This window comes from Cornus florida, unplaced genomic scaffold, assembly GCF_030987335.1.
Source record: "Cornus florida cultivar Cherokee Brave unplaced genomic scaffold, ASM3098733v1 CherokeeBrave_3.0.0_Hap2_Chr04, whole genome shotgun sequence".
Classification (NCBI taxonomy): domain Eukaryota; kingdom Viridiplantae; phylum Streptophyta; class Magnoliopsida; order Cornales; family Cornaceae; genus Cornus; species Cornus florida.
This window is the reverse complement of record NW_026775574.1, coordinates 62,182,748-62,205,568: the sequence shown is the minus strand read 5'-3', so window position 1 is coordinate 62,205,568 and position 22,821 is coordinate 62,182,748. Positions and strand designations below refer to the sequence as shown.

Sequence of the window (22,821 nt, the reverse complement as noted above, 5' to 3'; positions counted from 1 at the left end):
TTCCAGCCTTCCATCTTCTCATGCCTCCAAAAGTCAAGAGGGAATAAAGGAATAATTATTGCATATATATGAAATAAAAGTTATAACTTTCTATATTTAATTACCAAATTATTTTTTTTCCTGAATATTTACCAAATTATTTTGTTTAAATTTAAAAAAATGTCTAAAGCAATCTCTTTCCATCCATATAACCAAACATGATGATAGGGAAAAATTACTCAACGTGATAGATAGGAAAAAAAAATAACTGTTTTGACTAAATAAGATATTTCCGAATACTTTTTAAAATTTGAATTTATAAAAAAATTAGAAGGACTTTATCACAAAAAAATTAAATTGTTAGAAGAGATAAATGTAATCTTACAAAATTTGAGAACTACTACAATAAATATGTGCTATGAGATCCTATCAAATGAAGAGTAAAGGAATGTTCATGATATTTGCAATGAGATCGATTTTATTGTAATTTTGCTAAAAAAAATATATAATTTAAAAAAATAAGAGAGGAAAACAAAAGGTCAAAAACAAGGAACTTAGTAGTTGGGAAATGTGTGACTCTTGCCTCAAGTCAGTGATGTCTACGTAATCCGAAATTGGGTCATCTTCATCTGCTTTATCTGTGGTCACGCAAAAGGAGGTGGTTTGTGTCTGGACTTTTGTATTTGACACGCAATTTGCGGCTTCCATTTCAAAATGTGTGATTTGAAATTTCAACGTATCTGGAGTAAGAAAATCACAAGTAAATTAAAAGTCAATACTTCATAATGAACCATCATTTCCCCACACACACACACACACACATATATATATATATAGTAATAAAATCTCAAGTAAATTAAAAGTCAATCATACTCATAATGAACCATCATTAACCCCACATATATATATATATATATATTGAAATGTATCATAAATGTCCCATCTAATAGGTTTAATAAGATTAAATTTTACTTGAATGAGTTCGATGTGCTTTTATATCAAGGTTTTGTGCCCTACTAATATTTTCCCTCTATCATTTAAAGTTGATGGTAAGAGTTGGAGGAATAAAATGGTGTGTATAAATTTTTTGTCAATAATAAAAGAAGAAAAAAAAAATTAAATCATAATCTTATTTAATACATTTGGATTAGTTATGTGATTAATTGGCCAAAAATTGGGCAAAATTTATGATTGAATCAGTTCATGATTTTGAAAATAAAAATAAAAATTTATAAGTCAATCCCAAATAGACACCCTTATATATGGGAAATTTACTTAAGAAAGGGCGAGGGAGAGGAGGAAAAAAGTTAAGGGCTTCATCCACTGATTTGAAGGAATTTGGAAAGGAAAAATAAAAAAATAAGGGATAGTGAAAATTGTGTTAAGGTAATTTTTAGTGGAGATAAAAGAAATTATTAGAAAAGATTTGAAGGAATAGTTATTCCTCCAAATCCCATGTGTTATTCTCTAAAATATATATATATATATATATATATATATATATATTTGAAAAAAAATGATTGTGGCTTAAAGTAATATTTTCATAACCCCAAATTACTTATCTTATAATATCTTATAAAAGAGTATGATAGTAATTTATGTATTATTCTTTTTTATTATTTTCTTTTCTTTTCTCTAGTTACTTTTCTTACTACTAATATTTCTTTTATTATCTTTTATTAACTAATTCTATCATATTCTTTCATGTTATTACTATTATTTCTTTTGTTATCATTTTTTATTTTTTATTTTTATGTTTATCTAAACAAGCCAAAGCCTTTATTTGGATATATAGGAGAGAAAAGAAATGAAATGATTATGAAAGAAAGGAAAGAAAAGTTATAATTTATATTCATATTTAGATAGATAGGAGATAAAAGAAAAAAAAGCATAATATTTTTATTTGGATAAAAATGAAAGGAAAAAAAAAAAAAAAAGGATAATAATTAAATTGCTATATTACTTTTTTGTATTTAATGTAAATAAAATAACTTGTTTTCAAAGTTTGAATGCTCCATCAGCTCCAACGCTTTTGTTCCTTACTGTTTCTTCAATGTAGCCTTGGTCGCAGATGGTTCCAATCCAAGAACCGAGTAAAAATCGATTTCTCCATTATGTGGTTCCATGTAGAATTTCAGAATTTTAAAGCCAAAATCGTGAAACAAAATCCATGACAAGTCCAAAAGTCTTAATTGTTGAAGCTGATGCATAACCAAGTCACATGTCTGTGACTGTTTGGTGGTAAATTTTTTAATTATTTTGTAGTTTTAAGCTTCAAATCACATCTTAAACTAAATAAAATTTCTAGAAACAAAATCAAACAATTCTCAGTGAGAATGAACTAACTAAAATGCTAATGCAGAAGCCTTTTTTAAGTAAACCTTTTTAAGGAACTCGATTCCAATTATACAATTTCAATCTCAACTCTAACTTAGAGTTGGAAATTAAACCCAATTTATAACAACATTTCTAAGGAATTCAATTCCAATCATCTATCTTTTTTGGGTAAGAAACTCTATCGAGAGAAGAGGAGTTAGAGAAGCAGCGACGCGAGAGAAGAGGAGTTAGAGAAGCGGCAAATTTGATTTGCCCTAATATTGTTATTGACTTAGAACTTCAATGTAATATAAATTTTGTGTATAGAATTTTGAACACAAATTTTGTTTTTAATAAAAAATTTACTTAAATTGTTTCAATTCCCCTAAAATCTTGTCAAAATGGGAGGGATTTAGTTAGAATCTTTTCTAATTCTTTATTTTCTATCAGATTTTCTTCATCTAAACACACTAGTCATTATTCTTTTCTTTCTTTTCTCTCCGAAACTCTCTTTTCTTTTCAAATTCCTTTAAATCTCTCAATTTAAACGAAGCATAATCAATTTAAATTTGAAAATAGAGAAAAACAGACTCACTCACCCATTTTTGAATAAGACCATCAACGATTACTTACCATGCTTCAAGGAGCTTGTTAACATGTGAAACAAGTTAAAAAAAATAAAAATCAATAAAAAATAGAAATGAACACAAAAATAAAAACTGGGGTTTCGTGAAAGGAAGTTTCAATTGCGTAATTTTGGGGTTGTTTGAAAACTGTGGATTGAGATATTTTATGGTATTGACCCAGTAATAGCACAAAGCGCACACAGTCTGTCATGCCAAACCGGGCAAAACTCACAGGCATAATAAAACTCTCAAGTATCACGTGATTGAAATTGGTGTCGATGCACTGTACAAACGTGTTTGAAATAACCAACATCAATCAATATCATAAGGGTGTTGTCGACCACTACTGTCAAGTCCAAACCTAAGAATATATTAAAACAAGGCTTCCTTTGAGTGGGATTGTTGACCTAATCCACCTATTCTCATATATGCCTGGTAAGACAGAATTTAGAGGGAAAAAAAACATGTGTTACAAATATAGATACATGTACATAATTATTTGAAATGTATAATTGAATGAGAATTACACCATTAAAATGTAATTATAGTTTGTCCTATATCAATCGATACGTGATATTTTTTAAAATTTAATATGTAATTGGTATGGGTCAATATATAATCCTGAAAACCATGAATGTAATATGAAATTATCAAGCTTTTAATTAAAAAAGAAAAAAATTATCAGTAGCTTTTAATTGAAAAAGAAAAAATTATTGATTACGAACAATTGTGTCAAATCATTAATACAATCAATCAATACAATATTTTCACTAAGGGTTCAACTAGCAAGAAAGGAAAACAAATACAATTATACACTAATTATTAGTGTATAATTATATTTTGATTCCTTATTATGCCCTTATTAATTATTTATTCATTAATCTATTTTTTCATAAATATATTAGAATTCTGGTATTAGTTTACACTTTTATGATTCTTAAAATTAGAACTCTTCTCCACACTCACAAAAGAAGTGAACTAATCTAGTACAGTAGTAGAGTCCTACTATATATTGCAACCTTAAAATAAAAACTTAAAATTAAAAAAATTTAAAAAATTATTCAATTACCAAATTTGTATTTGGACATATATATATATACCTATTCATAACCCAACCTTATATATATATTTTATGCTATGTATATTATTTATGTTAAATTAGTAAGGATATTTTTGGTATATAAATTTTTTTTTTTTTTTTCACTTTCCTACCATCCAAACTAATGAAACAATATTTTTTCACAATTTTTTTTAAAAGAATTCAAGCTAACCAAATACATAATAGAAACTAAATTTTCTTTTCTTTTACTTCACTTTCTTTTCTTTTCACTTTCCACCATCAAATTTCGGCTAACCAAACATACCCTAAAGCAAATGGACGCCTAATGGTTTAGTAAATTAAGATAAATTCAACTATTTTACTTCAGTGAGTGTTTGTATTCATTGGTTGTACTGTTGATTTGGCACAACGGTTGTAACTAAAGGGAAGGGGTCAGTTGAGCCCTTGGGGGTTTGTGCGTTGAAAAATGTTTTACGTTTTTTTTCTTTTTATGTTATGTTTGGTGTGCATAAATGGAATGAAATGTTCATTCTAACTATTCCTTTTATCGTATGCAATTTAAAGTTAAAATGACCATTCCATTTAAATGAAAATTCATTCTATTACTAAGTAATTTATAAAAATAAAAAAATAAAAAAAAAAGTTTACTTTCTCATAAACTCTTATGTTTCAAGTTTAAAAACATAAGTGTCAAATGAAGCATTAAAAAAAGAAAAATTCATGATATATGTCATGAGATCCTATCAAGTGAAGAGTAAAGGAATGTTCATAATATCTGCTATGAGATCGATTTTATTGTAGTTTTACTAAAATACAATAATTTCAAAAAATTAAGAGAAAAAAAAAAGAATAAAAAAAATAAATAAATAAATTAGTAGTTGGGAAATGTGTGACTCTCGCCTCAAGTTAGTGATGTCTACCGAATCCGAAATTGGGTCGATATTTATTTGCTTTATCTCTTGTTCATGCAAGGGAGGTTGGTTTCTGCCTGGACTTTTGTATTTGACACGCAATTCGCGGCTTCCATTTCGAAATGAGTGTTTTTAAAATTAATCAGGTCTTGAGTAAATTAAAAGTCATCATCATATACTCCACATGCTTTGAACAATCATAAATATATCACATCTTATCTTAAAGGTATCTTGAATGTCCTATCTTATCCGTTTAATAAGATTGAATGTGCCATCTTACACGTTTAATAAGATTAAATTTACATAAAACTTAACTCATCCACCTAGAGGGGGTGCATATTAAATCATTCAAATCATAGTTTTAATTCGAATATATTATTATCATGTATTTTTAGTATATAATGTAGAATACATTATTATCATATATAGGTAGGGGTAACAATCTTTGTTGGTGGGTTATAATTAGGGATGATCGTAGGTCGGATCGGTTCGGCTTGGGTATAAAGTTCAATTCAATTCGGTTTTCACGGATTGGTGAAATTTGAAACCGAATCGATCCGTGGAGACCTTCAATTCAAACCAAACCAATCCGTGAAATAACGGATTGGATCAGTTCGGTTTTCACAGACTGGGTTTTTCAAACAACCCAATATGATTACACTTTATGACCCATTAAAATATCAAATTAGTAATTAAAAACGTGTTACTAACTTTTTAACATATATAACCGCGAACTTAAATTACCTAATAACAAAATAGAGTTGCAAATCATCAAAAACTAAATAATATTACAGTAATAAATATAAATTAGGCAAAAGAACAAATAATTCCTTCAAACTATCTCATTGTTGCATAATGCCCCCTTCAATTATTTTTGAAAGTAAGTAGTCCCCTTAAACAATCAAAAGTAAGCAAAATGCTCCTTAAAGGCCACCAAAAGCTAGTTTCTGACCAACTGAAGAGCACAATTACTTTTTAATTTATTATAAAAAATCAAAATATATGTTATCATGAAATAACCACTTTGCCCTGATCTTCTTTCCCCTTTCATTTTTTTTTCTATGCGTTTTCAATCTTTTCATCTCTCTGCTCTGATCTTTCTCTCTCTCTCACTTCCTTCTGCTGCCACCCACCATTGCCACAACCCCTCCTCTCTCTTCTGATCCACTGATGTCGTCACCCATCATCTCCACCACTATTGTGAATTCCAATCACAATATTGTACATGTCAAATCATTCTTCATGTTTGATCAGGATGAAAATGTATATACATATGTCCCCCAATTTTAATTGTTTTTTTCACAAATATAATTCAAATTCAGACCGGAATAAAGATTGAAAGAATGGAGAACTTTTATCTAGCTCAAATTAGCGTCTCACAAGGACAGAAAATTATTAAACAAATAATTGATATACTCATTGTTTATAAGGCCCGAGAATTTCTGTTCACCTTGGTGGACTTGAACATGAGCTGTGCCGGGTAATTAGGAAAAGCCAAAGACCCTTTGGTAAGTCCATGCGAACCCATAAGCACGACAGAGAGATACATATAAGTCGTCCTAGCAGACTAAAGAAGAAGATGGAATATTCTTCATGGGGGTATTATTATATATATTTATTACAGAGAGAATGGAAGGAAAGGGGAAAAAGAGAGAGACAAGGATGAGGGGAAGACAAGAAGAAGAAGGTATTTGTAGAGAGAGGGACTGATGAAAGAAATTTATTGTGATTGGAATTCACAATAGAGAGATGATGGGTGGCGACATTAGTAGAGAAGAGAGATGAGGGGTGGTGGCAATGGTGGGTGGCGGCAGAAGGATGTGAAAGAAAGAGCAAAGAGATAAAAAGAAAATGCAGAGAAAAAAAAATGAAAGGGGAAAAAAGATAGGGGCAAAGTGGTCATTTCATGATAGCATATATTTTGATTTTTTTATAATAAATTAAAAAGTAAGGGTAAATTAGTAATTGTACTCCTCAGTTGGTTGGAAACTAGCTTCCAGTGGCCTTTAAGGAGGCATTTTGTTTACTTTTGATAGTTCAAGGGAGTAATTTGTTTCAAAAAATAGTTCAAATGGGCAATATGCAACAATGGGATAGTTTGAGGGGGTTTTTTGCTCTTTTGCCTATAAATTATCCAAATAAGACAAAACAAAACACTTAAATAGTAGCACAGTAACTCATTAGCATAATATATATATATATATATAAAATAATGAATAAATAAAAAATAGAAATACAGTAGGTATATATATAGTTAAATACATATATAATATATTAATATATAATTAAGGTAACGGATCGGATTGGATTGGTTAACGGATCGAATTGATTTTTTCAGGGCTCACTCCGTTAACCAAACCGCAAATAGTAGATTGCTATTTTTCTAAACCATCACCGAACCATGAGATTTGAAGACCGAACTAAGCCACACAGATCGAATTGGTTTAGACAGGATTGACGGATAATTTGCTTACCCCTAATCACAATCGTGTCGTGTCGATCTAAGGGAATTTTACTAAACAGTAAATCCAATAATCGTATCAAGAATCATCAATATTAACCCAACTCGTTTATTAAATGGATAAATATGTTAACCCGTTTAATGATTTGTTTATCAAAACGAGATATTTAATATTTAATCAATTAATAAATAATAGAAAATTTTGTCACAATTAATTCAAATATTCAAAATAAGAAGAAAAATCATTAAACGTATACAAGGTTTATGTTGAAATAATTTCACTATCCATAGTAATTAGGTTTAAACAAGTAACATATTATATAGATCATATCCATGATTATAACATGTTGAATTAAATGGGTCATACACGAGTTACATGGATTGAACTTCTCAACCCTAACTTGACATGGTTAAGTAAACTGGTTGATTATGTCAACTTATTTATGACCCAAACCCATTTAAGTTCAATTTAAACCCGCTTATTTTGTGTTGTATTCGAGTCGTGTTGGCGGGTCATATCGTAATTTGCCACCCCTATATATAGGTTTACTATATAAGGCATAGGTTTTCTTACTTTCCACACATCTCATTACCTATATAAACCCCTATGTATTCTCATATTAGACATATCAATACATCATATATTTCTCTCTCTTATTTAACATGGTATTACAGCCAAGTTCTCCATCTTCTTTATTTTATTTATTTTTGGTGGCTTCCAATAAGTTCATCAAGAAATACATTTTGTTAGTTGTTTGAATCTGATCTTCAGCAAGTTCTTTCACAATTCAGAGCATTCAGACTTAGATCATCCCGCCGGCACTAAAAATAGCCAAAACAAAGCCAGCACGCGCCGTCGCAAGGTTCTGCCAATTTTTTTGGCCTTTCATGCGCTTTTATGCGCCCACGTCAGCATCCAAGGGGCCTCACGCACCTCCACGCACCAAAGCGCATCAGATCTACACCACTACGCATCCCACGTGTCGTCACACGCCACAGAGCATCAGAACCACTTCGTCAATGCCATGTCAGCATACATCCCAAAATTGCCATGTCAGTCGTCGCCATGTCATCCCCAAGATCCTTTATCTCGAACTGATGACTAAAAAACTATTTGAGCTCTTGAATTTTCGTCAAATCATCTCTAGTGATGATCGTATCATCAATATAAAGTAAAAGGAGAATGATACCCTGATCGATGCATTAAACAAATAAAAGCATAGTCATAAGGACTAACTGAGCAGCCAAACTGAGAGACAGTTTGATTGAATTTGGCAAACCAAGCTCGCGGTGCCTGTTTGAGACTATACAAAGCACATCTAAGTTGACACACCTTATTAGGAAGATGAGAAGATAACTTGGAGGAGGCTGCATGTACACTTCCTTGAGTAAATCACCATTGAGAAAGGCATTATGTTTCATGGACTGCATTTTTCTTCTCAGTCATCGCTTGTTCTTCGTACCTATTCAGATGTAAATTAGGAAGGAGACCCTACAGATCGTTGTTCCACCACAGGCTATTGTTTTATTCTTGGTGATTCACTTATCTCTTGGCACAGCAAGAAACAGACTATGGTTACTTAATCTAACAGAGAAGCTGAATAAAGAGTGCTTACTAATACTACCTCTGAGCTTCTGTGGTTGCGTTGGCTCCTTCAAGACATGGGAATTTCTTCATCCACCGCCACTCCTATTTATTATGATAATAGGAGTACAATCCAGATTGCACTATTTTTCACGAGCGTATACACTAAACATATTGAGATTAACTGTCATTTTGTTCATCATCATATTCTTCAGTTGTGGTCCATCACTTCACATGATTAGATCGTTGATGTTTTCACCAAATCGCTTCTGCTATGCCACTTTCAAGATCTCATTTCCAAATTCGAGATGGTTTCATTCAATCCACCTTGATTTTGAGGCGGGTTGTTAGAATATATTGTTACCATGTATTGTTAGCATATATTGTAGAATATATTATTATCATGTATAGGTTTATCATTTAGGGTTTAGGTTTTCTTATTCTCCACACATCTTGTCACCTATATAAACCCCTATATATTCTCATATTAGATATATCAATACATCATATATTTCTCTCTCTTATTTAACATTCACCGAAGGCCTTGTGGTTCAGTAGTATCTCCTATATATTTTAAAGTGGATGATGAGCATTTGGGTCTCCAATAGAGCAAAATGGGTGCGTGAGTGATGTGGTTGGTGTGTGTGAGTTTTCTTGCTGATGAAAAAAAAATTTCATTGGTTCAATCTAATTAAAGCGCAACTTTAGAATTATTACAAACTATGTAGATAATTATTAGATTTATTTATTTATATATATATATTTTTATAGTTTATGGTACTTATTTTTTTATTTTTATCACCATCAATTAGTACTTGAATTTGGTTTTCCTAGTTGGTATTTTGTTTACAAGAACAATAATAGTAATAGTTCACAAAAGTATGGACAAGGATCCTATCTTAAGGGATGTCTCTTTAATTTGAAAGTTTAAAATTATTCACGTGATGATTTGGGCACATGGCAAAAGTGTTAAAAAAAAAAAAAAAATCTTGAAGTTTTATTAAGTGAGCACAATATCTTTTTGCGATATAAAAGTGAGTAAATTGGTCTCTGTAGTTTCAAAAGAAAAGTGAGTAACTTCTCCCCTTACATCTCACCTTGGACCTTTTTTCACTCAATGTCATTGTGTATTTACCACACTACCCCCTATTACTAACTTTTTTTAATAAAAAATAAAAGACAAAATATCTTAAATGCCCTCTATAATAAATAGGGGTATTACATGGCCCTAAATTGACCTAAGTGTTGTAAATCCTCATATGGGCCTCTGTCTGGTTTATATGAACTCGGGCTGAATGGGTTTTCTACTCCTTTTTTTTTTTTTTTTTTTTTTTTTTTTTTTTTTTTTTTTTTTTTTTTCTACAGAATTGGAGAACACGTGTCCATTAACTTTTTCCTCATCTTTATTTATTTTTTTGTAACGCTTCCTCATTTGTATTCATGGCTTCGTTCAGTAGAGAACGAACAGACGAAAAATCATTCATAGCACAAAACTAACTAGCAACTTATTAAAGTTTCAACTAAATGAAATCTTTGAAAGCTATTTTAAGGTGAGCAATGAAGAAGGCTTTTACAACAAAAATGAATTTACAACTCCACATTTCAAATCATATATAAGAGGGGATTTAACTGACCTTTCATGGTTGTATTTTATCCTTGGTTATATTGTATTACATTACAGACCATTGATATAGTCTAGTTCCCAAAATTCTTTTAGTGGCTAGAAAAGACAGAAGTGAAATAAATACGCATGAACATATATATATGGTCCAACAATAATTTATATATATCACAACTTACTATAATAAAATACATTATATATATGTGTGTGTTTAAATAAAATGACCTTGGAGGGAGAGCATAGAGAGTGGATGCAAATGGAAAGGAGAGAACAAAAATAGGTTTGATTAGAACAGTTATATTGGAGGGTATTTTTGGGATTGATAAAAATTATCAATCATGTGCATCACAATATGAAAAGAAAGTGGATGTAAATAAAATGTAAAGGGGCAAATTGTTCACTTTTGAAACTATAGGAACTGACTTGCTCACTTTTATACCACAAGGGAAGTATTGCGCTCATTTGATGAAACTTCGGGGAGGTTTTTTTTTGCACTTTTGCCTGAATACATTTATAAGTATAAACATGTCCTCATATAATTAAAAATTTGTTGTAATTAAATTATGAAATAATGTAATTATTTACAAAATGTTAGATTTTCTTCAAGAAATACAAATGAAAGATAAGATGAGAGGATCCAAATCCTTCGCACACATAATATTTTGTATAGCAGTTGTCCTTCTGCGAAGACAAGAAAGATGTGGTAAAGCAATTTGGGCCTGCTTGATTTGTAATTCTAAAAATAGTTTTTAAAAATTTAAAAAATTGGTATTCAAAAACATTATCAAGAAAATCGTTCTGGGAGTTCCAATCCAAGCAAAAAAAAATATATATATATTGAATGATTCTTATGTTTAAACTTTAGCTAAAGGAAGGTGTTGAAAGCAATTAAAAAAAATAAAAAATAAAAGAGCTTATGTTGATAAAGTTAAAAATTATTGAATGGTTCTTATGTTTACAGTTTAGCTAAAGGAATATGTTGAAAGCAACTAAAAATCTTTGATGTTTGAAGTTTGGAACACGTTTCTTCCGAATTTGGAGATGATGATGTTCATAGTTTAGTAAAAACTGAAAAAGCATATGCTTTTTAAAGATGCACTGCCATCAAATCAAATCAAATTTTGAAGTTTGAGGTCAAAATTGTCTTATTTGTTTGGAAAAAAACAAACGTATTCTAGAATGTCCACATTTCAGCTACCATTTTTTTTGAAATTGGCAAAATGTTATTTTCTTTATTTATTATAGTCATGTAAATGGATGGGGTTCATGTTGGATTTACCATAATTTATATTTAATTTTTTTAGTTAAAGAAATAACGAATTCTAATTGCAAACGAATTATTGATTTAATGTTTAAAACCATATCATAATTATTGACCTGAATTTGAATTCGAATAAAAATTAAATCCATTGACATGTTTAACTATAAGTTTAGATGGACTGAAAAAGTTATTAGTATATAAAATAGTACATGCATTATATAATTATGCAACTAAATAAATTTAATAGTAGATAATTAATATATATAAATTTAATAATAAAAAATTAATATTTATAACTTATATATTTAATATTTGTAAGATATATATATATATATAATTTTGTTCGCATCATTATTGATTTAATCTAATATTCTATTTGCTAAGATAACAAGTGAGCGAAACTGAATCATTAACATGTTATCGAATTTTTTATTGAATATATATTGGGATGATCAGATTGGATATAAGAGTCCAATATATTAATCGGTCTAGTCCATGTAAGAAGATAAAAGTAAAAATGACATATTTTTTAAAGCTTCATTTGATCTTTCACATATCTCAACTAATTTATTGAGAGTTTTTTTTTTTTTTTGAATTAATTGAGAGAGTTGATTGCAAGGTTATGATTTTCCACATTCGTCATTTAGCTTCATCTTTTTCAACCATTAACTGTTCGTTCTCCTTGTTCGACAGGTTAAAACACTAAATTGCAGTACTTTGTTGGAAGCTAGAGTTAGCTTCAACCAAACATAAGTACAAACGAAATGATAGTTATAAAAGAAATGCTTAAAATCACAAAAACTGTTTCTATTTTTAAAATTGTGCATAAAATTTTTAATAAAATAAAAAAAACTCACAAAATTTATCAAATTACTCTTAAACCCGTGACTGACCCGTTAACTAAATTGTGAAATATCAAATTTGACATTATTATTTAACATTAAATTAAAAATTATAATTATATTTTAAAATTATAAAAATACGGCACAGTGCTTACAAAAATATTAATTAAATGCTATTAACTCAAATTTGACTTTGGAAGTGCTTGGAAAGAAGGCTAGGTATTTTTGTAATTTTATAATAATAATTATTGTATTTAATTTAATATTAAATAGTAAAGTCAAATTTGACATTTCACAATCTATTTAACAGGTCGGTCATAGGTTTAGGGGCAACTTGATAAGTTTTGTTAGTTTAGAGATTTTTTAAAAAAAAAAAAAAAAAAAAAAAAAAAAAAATTTCTATCAAGTTTTATGCACGATTTTGAAATTGGATGGGGTTTTATGATTTTAACTCTTGTACTTTGTAACTGATAGATTAAAATAAGGTTAAGACTTGTCTACTCACCTGTGAGTAGGTCATCCCTACTTATTGTTGATGTGGTCTAATCACAAATGCACAAATACACTCTAATTACAGAATTAGGTTGGTAATAAATAAAGACAATAACTTTGTTTGAAATAAATTCTAATTTTTTTATTTATCACTTTAGTTTATATGTGTATTTGTGATTGAATCACATTATTCTTCAGTAAAAATGACATACTGATCGGTAAATAGGCAAATTTTGTTCTTAAAAAAATTATTTTGTCAACAGTTGCTCTTAATTATAAAATAATATGTTATATTTAAAATAATAACTTTTTCATCGTTCAACTCTTTAAAAAAAAAAAAAAAATGAAAGACATCACGCGAATGCAAAGGTAGACCAACCAAAAAAAACAAACCTCATTCATAGTGGTCCACAGGCTAGTTCCGTAATTTTGCTGGTGTCTTTTTCTATCCTCCCTTAACATGTGACACCACGTGCTATTTGTGCCCTCTCAAAAAATTAAAGCGAACCCACCCACCCCACCCTACACAATAATAACAATTAACAAACAAGAAAAGTCTTCAACACTCCTCATCTCTCATTTATCTCGTGCTTATATTCATATGCCTTTCCCTCTTTCCATATATATTCCTTTCTTTCTCTCAATTCCTTCCCATCTCTTCTTCTCTGCTTCAAAACATCCAACAATCAACAAAATCTCATAATATCAAAATGTCAAGAACTGTAGAACTGGATTTCTTTCCCATGGAGAAACAGAGCTCTCCCCAATCTACTCCTCAGAATAAGCTCCTTAATCGCCGAAGAAGCTTTCGTGGTTCGTATATATATACACCACTATGCATTCAATATACAACATTTCTGTTTCTTTTATATATATACACATAAAATTTTATATCTAACTATATATATATATATATATATATATGTATGTATGTGTATATGCAGATATTCAGGGTGTGATTTCGAAGTTGAATCCTGAGCTTCTGAAGAATGTGATTGAATCTGGATCTGTGAATCGGAGTTTGATTGGGGATTCCTTTGATAATACCAACAAGTCGATTTCGGTTCCGTCGTCTCCGAAAGATGATCAGACTCTCTTTCCTGCTTTGCCTGTTTATACTCCTATCTTCAGGTACCCAAACATTTCAAATTTCAGATGCTTAATTTCTAGATGCTTCAGTCTTTGGAGAACAACATTTTTACAAAAATCTGATTGGTTGAGGGTTTTAAATAGTCCTTTCTGAAAGACCCATTTTCAGAGAACTGTTTTGTAGCTCTATAAAACAGTTTTTTTTTCTTTTATTTTACAGAATTAACCAAACAAGTCCTTAATTTCTAGATTTAGGTGTATTATTTTTCTCTCTATATATGAAAATGATGAAATGCATTTGTTGGTTTTTAGGCCGAATTCGTGTTGTGAAGGAGCTCCTCTGACGATTTTCTACAATGGATCCGTCGCTGTTTTTGATGTCCCTCAAAACAAGGTTTGTTATAAATTATAATATAATATTCTTTTATTTCTATTTTTTTTTTTAAAAAAGAATTAGGGTATTTTGGAATGTATTCTAAATGTTAATTAAAAGTTGTTTGGGATTGGTTTTAGGCTGAGAATATTTTGAAACTTGCCGAGAAAGGAGTCCCGAAAGCTGTTGAATCATCAGATTCCAAAAGCAACCAAGGACAGCTTATTGAGACACTCAACAATGGAGGTGAGTGTTTTTAATATTTATTTTTTACTTTCTATTTTTCTTCATATATATATATATATATATATATCTATTAAATTGTGTTTTGGAAGTTAAGAAGGAAAATGGGTTTTGTACAGATCTACCAATCGCTAGGAGGAAGTCATTACAGAGCTTCTTACAGAAGCGCAAAGAGAGGTAACAGACTTGACCTCCTAATTATATATTCAATTTAGTTTACTTATGTTCTTTAAAAAAAAAAATTACACTAACCACCTCTATTAGTCACTTAATTCTACAAGTTAATTGAGTATATGATTTCTTTATCATTTTTGTATTTGTGAAAAGGGAAAATTGGTATTTTGAAATTTCAAATTAGTAAAACATCAACAAAAATCATTTTAGACTATTCTTGACCGTTAATAGAGAGAATTTATTACAAAATTATGTCTAACAAGTACTAATAAAAAAAGCCAATATAATTTTTCACACAAAAGGAGTGGTGGGTATAATTATGGCAAATCTCATCAAACCAAAAAAAAAAAAAAAACCTTTATTATTGTTGAATGGAAAAATATGGTTGATTCAGTCTTCCCTTCATTCCATTTACTTCATGAAAAGTAAAAAACACGGTCACAGGGACCCTTCATGTTGACTTGTACTGGAACACTCTGTATAAAAAACCCTAGTCTTAGTTGGATGGATTTCTTTTTCAAATGAATCTTAAAATGTTATTTTTCATCTATGTTACGGTGTTTTCTTTAACCTTAAGCTGTTATTGTCTTTCTCATTGTACACCCTTCCCTAATGTTCTTAACTACAATTATATATATATATATATATAGGTTGATTCAAGTGATTGAGACAATACTACTTCTTCAATAGTAGTCGGCCATGCTAGTATTGAATTATTCGATTGATTTTTTATGTGGACAAGAACGTATTAGAGAGCGATCATACCCTTCAAACAGTTGACTTTAGAAAATAGTAAGGCGGTTAAACTTTGAATGTTCCTAGGTGCTTTCTACCAAAAATACTGGACTATGCGAGACCGAATCTTTTGGTTGCATTTGAAGTCCAAATCAGTCTTGCCTAATTGATAAAAAAACGTGGGAGCTTTTGTGTCAGCGATGAGCTAAATCATTAGAAAATTTCTTGACAGATTAACATTTACTCCACAAACATTACTCTTGCCTCTTAAAGTTGTGCTTTAACAAGTCCCAACAACCACATTAACATATTCATTCTGAAGTTTTCAGTTCTAAACAAATTGCTTCTTGAATTCATGTACTGCTTCAATTCATTTATTTATGTTTCAAAACCGTGTCTTTATAATTAGTAAGACCAAATATACTAATAACACGCGGTCTTGAATGTTTGCAGGTTGACTTTGGCTTCACCATATGGTTCTCCTGCCGACTATCCATTTTTGGTCCACAATACTTCCGGACCTAAACAATAAAAAAAAAGGTAGGGGGGAGAGAGACATATGGATAGATGGAGAATAGACCAGGAAGGTGGCTTATATTATTATATAAAAGAGGCATTGCTCGTTTTATTAGTGTTATTTGGAAGTAGGGAAAACGAAATTGGAGAGAGGGTTGGCAATTTTGAAGCAGCCATTGTTGAAATGGAATAAAGCCAGAGACAGGTTGCATCTACAAGACTTGGCTGCTGTTGTGTGCTGGTGTGTGTGGAAAGAGAGAAATGCTTACATTATCAATGGTTGTTGGTAGCTTTATGGACTATCAGTCTGCTCTGGATATGGTAGTCCGCTCTGGATATGGTTCCTTGTTAACCGGTTCTCGGGGGATGGAGCAGGAGCTACTTCTCTGTTATTGCTGATCCTTCGGTGGCTGAAACCCTATGTGCTGCGACAGGCAATATTGAGGGCTGTTAGTTGGAGTTTCTCTACAGTTCAGTTCGAAATGGATGCTTAAGCTGTTATTTCTTGTTTGGAGACTCAACCCTTGTTCACAGTGCTTTTTGTTCATCCTGAGTGCAATGTTGAAATGGAATTGTAGTGTAATGTAGGAGGGGTTGGAATGTATGATTCAATATATCTATCCTTGTTTGATATTTTGGCTCTTCCGTAATTCGGTTGTATGATTTATATCTAGGGGTGGCAAAAGGTCGCGTTTGGATCCGGTTAAAGGTTAAAAGTGTTCAGGTTGAAAATGATTCACCCATGTCCATTAATTATTGGACGGTTATGGGCGGGTTCATGGGTTGGGTCATTTATTACCAGCTCTGGAACTTATATCTGAAGAGAGCTGATTTTGCAAAATTAGATCCAATTTTTCTTACCGGTAATATATGCCAACACTGATCAATCTATCTTAAGGTCTCTCTAAATTTGAAATCTAATAAATTATTGGAAATTCATTTCTCCGTCTTAGTTGTATTTAAATTCATAATTCTCCCAAGTAAAATATACATGGAGGGATTTACAAAATTATTAAAATTGATTAATGGACATTAGTTGTGATGGTATGATCTCTCGTAGGGGTGGAGTCAGAAATTAAATAACAATAATAATAATAATATTAATAAATATGACAATAAATATAAAATTTTCAAATCAAAAGGTAAAGAAGAAAAATTACCTATAAGAAAGATAAATAGTTAACAAAAATTTTTAAAAGGAAAGAAAAATGAGAGAAATTTGAAAGAGAAAAAAAATTGGACATCGATTCAAAAAATTACATAAAATTTAAAGAGTAATAAAGAGAAGAAATACAAAATTTAAAAGATAATTTTAGAAAATAAAAATTTTAGGGTAAAAAAAAATAAAAATAAAAAAAATTTGGGCATTCTATTAATTGTTAATTTTGTTACTCTTTAACCGAAATTATAAATTAGTTCAGTTTTTCATTATTATGAAAACTTTTATGAGACAGTAAATTCATGAATTTTCTATTTACAACCCTATAAAAGATGCGTAATAGAAAAATTAGTAAAATTTTCATATAAAAGTATCTTCAATGCAAAATGCTATTTTTTCATGCCAAAACTATATTTTGAAAGGAGTTACAGTGACAAAATATTATATTTTAGCAATTCTGCTCCAATGGTGCATTTCATCCAAAATGCTATTTTTTGACACAACAACCATTCTTTTTCAATTATCGTAATCGTAATTGGTTTGATAGTTCATGCTTAGATTTGATGGGTTGTGCTACAACACTAGTGTAGAAGTAGGTCGGTAGATAATTCATGCTTGTATTTGACGGGTTCTGCTTATTGATGCAATTTACATATTCTCTTGACCATGATTGTGTACTTGTAGTCACAATTCTATTATTATTATTATTATTTTTTAAGTTATAAGTATTAATCCTAATTTGATCCCAATTTCGGAGACACGGCTTGATCAGGCCCGCACCCAAAACCAGGGGATATCAAAAACAAAATGATAATAAACGAATACAGAATACAAAAGTATAATAAGAAATAAATAATATAGATGAAAATGGAAACTAAATGATAAATAAATAATCCTTTAAATAAATCCAATAATTCCCAAATGTAAAGAATCATCTAGAATACAACTTAGGAATTTATATCATGGACCCCTATTAAAATCTCATAACTAAAAACAATAATAAATGTCTAAAACTGAATAATAAAGACATAATGAAAATCCTACGGCGACGACGACACCAGAAGAGTGATGAAGACTAGTCTCTACTATGCATGAACAACCTTTAAGCCTGTTACTGACGAGGACCTAAAAAATATAATAAAGATGTGTCAAAACTCACAAACAAGTCCTTTCTGCAACAACCCAAATGGAGAGCTGATGAAAGATACATCTACGTAGTCGATATATATATATATACACACACACACAACAAAGATTTTGTGACGGCTCAAGTTTTGTAACTCGGTACATCAATGATGACCCGAAAGTTAACCCAGTAACGGATCCGAAATGCGGAAGCGAAAGATAAAACCAAAGTCTCTAAAGATATAAATGATCCTTAAGATACTAATGTGACCTTTCATGAAGTCACGAAACTCAAAGAGAACGAAAGAGCAAACGAGGGTTAAAACGACAAAATCCGTTAATCAAGGGCAAAATGGTCAATTTACAAATAAGAAGGAAAATTTGACTCCAAGTAAGTCAAATGAGGTCCATACAACCTAAATTAATCATGTCACAACATTCCATGAGGTTCTAAGAACTTTGGCCAAAAATCATACAAGATTCCCATTCTCGGTTTAAACAAAATTTGAGACTATCTCACTAAAACATGAATAACACCCACTGTGATTTGAATCTAAGAATGGCATTGGTGCCATTGGAAATCTGACTCAAAATCCTTGAGTTTAGACTTAAGAGTCACCCAATTTGGACTAGGAATGAAGGAGTTATGACTATTTGAAGTTAAAGAAGCAAAGCTGATAAGAAACTGAAAGGAGAAAAAGATCTGGGGCATTGAGGTCGGCTGAAATGACATTTAGGTCGGCCGAAATGAACCCAGAATGACCAAAAAACTGCATTTTGAGGAAAAGTCACTTCGGTCTGCAGAAATGAAGAACCGGTCAACCGGTTGTGACCAAAACAAATCCTAAGCTACTGGAAAATGAGTTTTTACTGTGCAATTAAATCCAAAAGGCCATCGCTCGACCGAAATGACTCGAGAAAGTGCTGAAAGACCTGTTATGCACCAGAAATGATGAGGCTTTACCCAAGCCTCAATCCCCACCATAAAATGGTCCAAAAACAAAATTTAAAACTGTGCAAGCATGCCAACAAACGTATTGTATATGTTAAAATGTGTTACAATGGCCCATGGCCTCATTATATATCATTTACTCGAAATCTCATGCCAAACCACAAAGATTAGAAAAATTACATTTCAAAGGCAAAACTTGGAATTTAAATGCATACACTTGAACTTTAGAGTTTGTGACCTTTGACCTTATTACGTACATGTCAAATAAGTTCCAAATAGTGTATCTAAGTACACTTTACATATCATAAGGCAAAAATGGCATATTAAACCTAACTAAGTATTACAACTTTAAAGGTAAAACTCAAACATGCTAACACTTGCATGTGAACAAGAAAACATTGTAAAGAACTTCAAATCAACAAAACGACCAAGGGATATTGTGCATCCTGAAACCATATAATCTTGCCTAAGAAATAAACTAATAATTTTGGGTGAGTAAATAAGTTACTCGTAGGGAATGAATATGCATAGACCTAACATTTTACAAGTTTGTATAAATTAATCCTTGTGGTTCATTCTACCTAACGTCTATGGCAAAAGTGAGACCCAAGGAGCATCCTAAGCTACCTTAAAGCATATCTAGCATAAATCATATTTTTATGCAATTAAACAGTATAAGAGCATACGATACAACACAACAAGATATAGATTATCAAAGTTATCAACTTAAAATATAAAATACGAAAAGAACTAAAATGGGTCATGCCACCTAGCGTCTATGTTTCAAATGAGTCTATAAGATCATTCCTAAGCTACACTTGAACAATATAGCATAAATATACTTAACAACATTAAGATTGCAATGATTCATTAAAAATCATAATGCATAAATGTACCTAACAACATTAAATCGCCAATAACCAAAATCAGAAATCAGAAGTCACAATTAAACATTGGTTGTCAACTTGAAATTGAATGCGAAATCAAATAGTGGAAGACTTGGACATCAAATCTCGGAGTAAAACCAAGATCTAAACGGTTATTCCAGGAACTAACTCGCTGGGAATACCACCCTAGTGCGCAGAATAAAATGGGAAGAACTTGTACCTCTCGCACTAGAGCTAAACTCTAGCCATGTCTTTGTAATAATGTCCCAAGTGACTCCAAAATCAATAAATAAGTTCACAACTTATACGTAAATAAACAATGCACGAAACCACCTTCCATGCACAAGTAGGTTGAAATCACATAATACATGTCTTAGGGTTTCAATTCTAAAATGACATATATAATGTCAAATACAAGTGTGCAATTCATTATACAAGACAATAATATATTCAATATTGGAAACATGTTCTTATTAATATAAATTTAATAACAATGTTACTCAATGCTTAAAACAGAACCAAGTGAATACACAACAAGTTTAAATCCATGATTTATACATAGAAACAACTTCTAAAGCATAATTAAATCCATGGAACAATTAGATAGAGTTTAATTAAATAAAATATTTAAATTCACTAGATTTCAAATCAATTCTGAATAGCCTCAAATTAATGTATGTTAAAGAACATAGCATGGTCATCAATAATATCAAGTTAAAAATCCAATTAAGTGAACAAAACACTTAAAATAAAATTAATTAATCTAATTAATTAATTTCCTCTAGATTTTAAAACAACATTAAACGTCTTAAAGTTAACATAGGTTAAAGAACATACCAAGGCCCATTTAATTATCACAGTACAAGTTGATTTCATACTGGTTACAATCATGTGAATTAAATCTTCTTAAAAGAAAGTTATTAAATAAAAATTGTAATACTTATTCAAATGTTCTCAATTTAATATATGTTAATAAACATATCAAGGCATAATTTAATAGAATGGCACAATTTAATTCCATTACACATACAACCATGTGAATTGAATCTTATACAAAGAAAATAATTAAACTAAATTCTAGATTATGAACAAAAGCATGCATTATAACGACCCGGGTTTTCTTCAACCCGGTGGGTAAGTTATGAACCGATGATGGACCCGTTAACGGATCTAGATGCGGAAGCAAAAGATGAAACCATTGTCCTTTGAGAGATAAATCATCTCTAAGACTCCAATGTGACATTCCATGTGGTCACGGAAGCTAAAGAAGGCAAAAGAGGGAACTAGAGTTAAAACGAATCAAATCCGTCAACTAAGGGCAAAATGGTCAATTCATAATCAAAAGGGGAAAATTGACTCTAAACAAGTCAAAAAAGGTGAATAAAACCTAATCTAACCATTTCCTAACATTCCAAAAGGCTTTAAGAACTTTGGGTAAGAATCCCACAAAATGCCCTTTCCCGGTTTAAGCGAAAACTAACCCTACCTCACTAAAACATGGATATTTCTCACTGTATTTTGAATCTGAGGATGGGATTGGTACCATTGGAAAGCTGACTCAAAATCCTTGAGTTTAGGCTCAAGAATCACCCCATTTGGATTAAAAATGAAGAAGTTATGACATTTCAAAGTCGGAATAGCAGTGCTGAAATTGAACTGAAGCAACTGGAGTATGCAGGCTATTTCGGTCGACCGAAATGGAGTTTCGGACGACCGAAATGAATATACTGAGAGCTGAAAACATGATTTTTAAGTGTTGGTTGTTTTGGTAGATCGAAATAGAGGTTCGGTCGACCGAAATAGGCTTGAACAGTACTTTTGGCTACTGGAAAGTGATGTTTTTGATGCAATGACAATTCCAATTGCCATCGGTCGACCGAAACACCTCGAAAACCTGCTGAAAAAGCTGCTATGAGTCCAAGAAGCTAAAGTTCAACCCATGCCTTGAATTTCTATGATGACTTAGTTCAAAAATGAAGTTTAAAACTGATTTTCATGAGGATTCAAGTGTGTAAACATACCTGTTAGCCTAAGGATTCTATCTAAAGGTCAATCTTATGTTTTGATGATTACAATCCATTAATGATGTTTATGTACTAATATTTTCATTGAGTGAAGTATAGTTGTTCAATCATTCAATCCTTAATGATGAGCTAGAAGTTCCATTTCAAGCATTCCAAACACTCAAGCAATGATTTCAAAGAAGCATCAAAGTGCAAGAAAATAAAGAAGAACTCGGTCTTCAAAGATTATTCAAGCTTTTCAGCAAATTTTCATCAAGCCTAGACGATCATGATTAAGAAATGAAGAAAATGGCAGATAGGATGGTGAGATACTAAGGTTCAATGTCAAAGTTTAGTTGAATATATTTTGAAGCTCAAAATTACAATTCATGCATATCATTCTCATCTCAT

General features: G+C 30.8%; 1 protein-coding gene across 1 annotated transcript; it reads left to right on the top strand.

Annotated features, from left to right (window-relative positions):
- The first annotated feature begins 13,731 nt into the window (after positions 1 to 13,731).
- Positions 13,732 to 16,917, top strand: LOC132303360 (protein TIFY 9-like). The gene is made up of 6 exons (XM_059800599.1): positions 13,732 to 13,967; positions 14,099 to 14,285; positions 14,556 to 14,637; positions 14,757 to 14,862; positions 14,979 to 15,036; positions 16,222 to 16,917. Exons 1-6 carry the CDS (start codon positions 13,865 to 13,867, stop codon positions 16,298 to 16,300), a joined length of 615 nt encoding a protein of 204 aa, XP_059656582.1. The 5' UTR covers positions 13,732 to 13,864; the 3' UTR covers positions 16,301 to 16,917.
- The last annotated feature ends 5,904 nt before the right edge of the window (positions 16,918 to 22,821 follow it).

Coding starts and splice junctions, on each gene's coding strand:
- LOC132303360 (XM_059800599.1), top strand. CDS start 13,865: ATGTCAAGAACTGTAGAACTGGATTTCTTTCCCATGGAGAAACAGAGC. Junction 14,863..14,978: donor TGAGACACTCAACAATGGAG/GTGAGTGTTTTT, acceptor GGTTTTGTACAG/ATCTACCAATCGCTAGGAGG. Junction 15,037..16,221: donor TTACAGAAGCGCAAAGAGAG/GTAACAGACTTG, acceptor GAATGTTTGCAG/GTTGACTTTGGCTTCACCAT.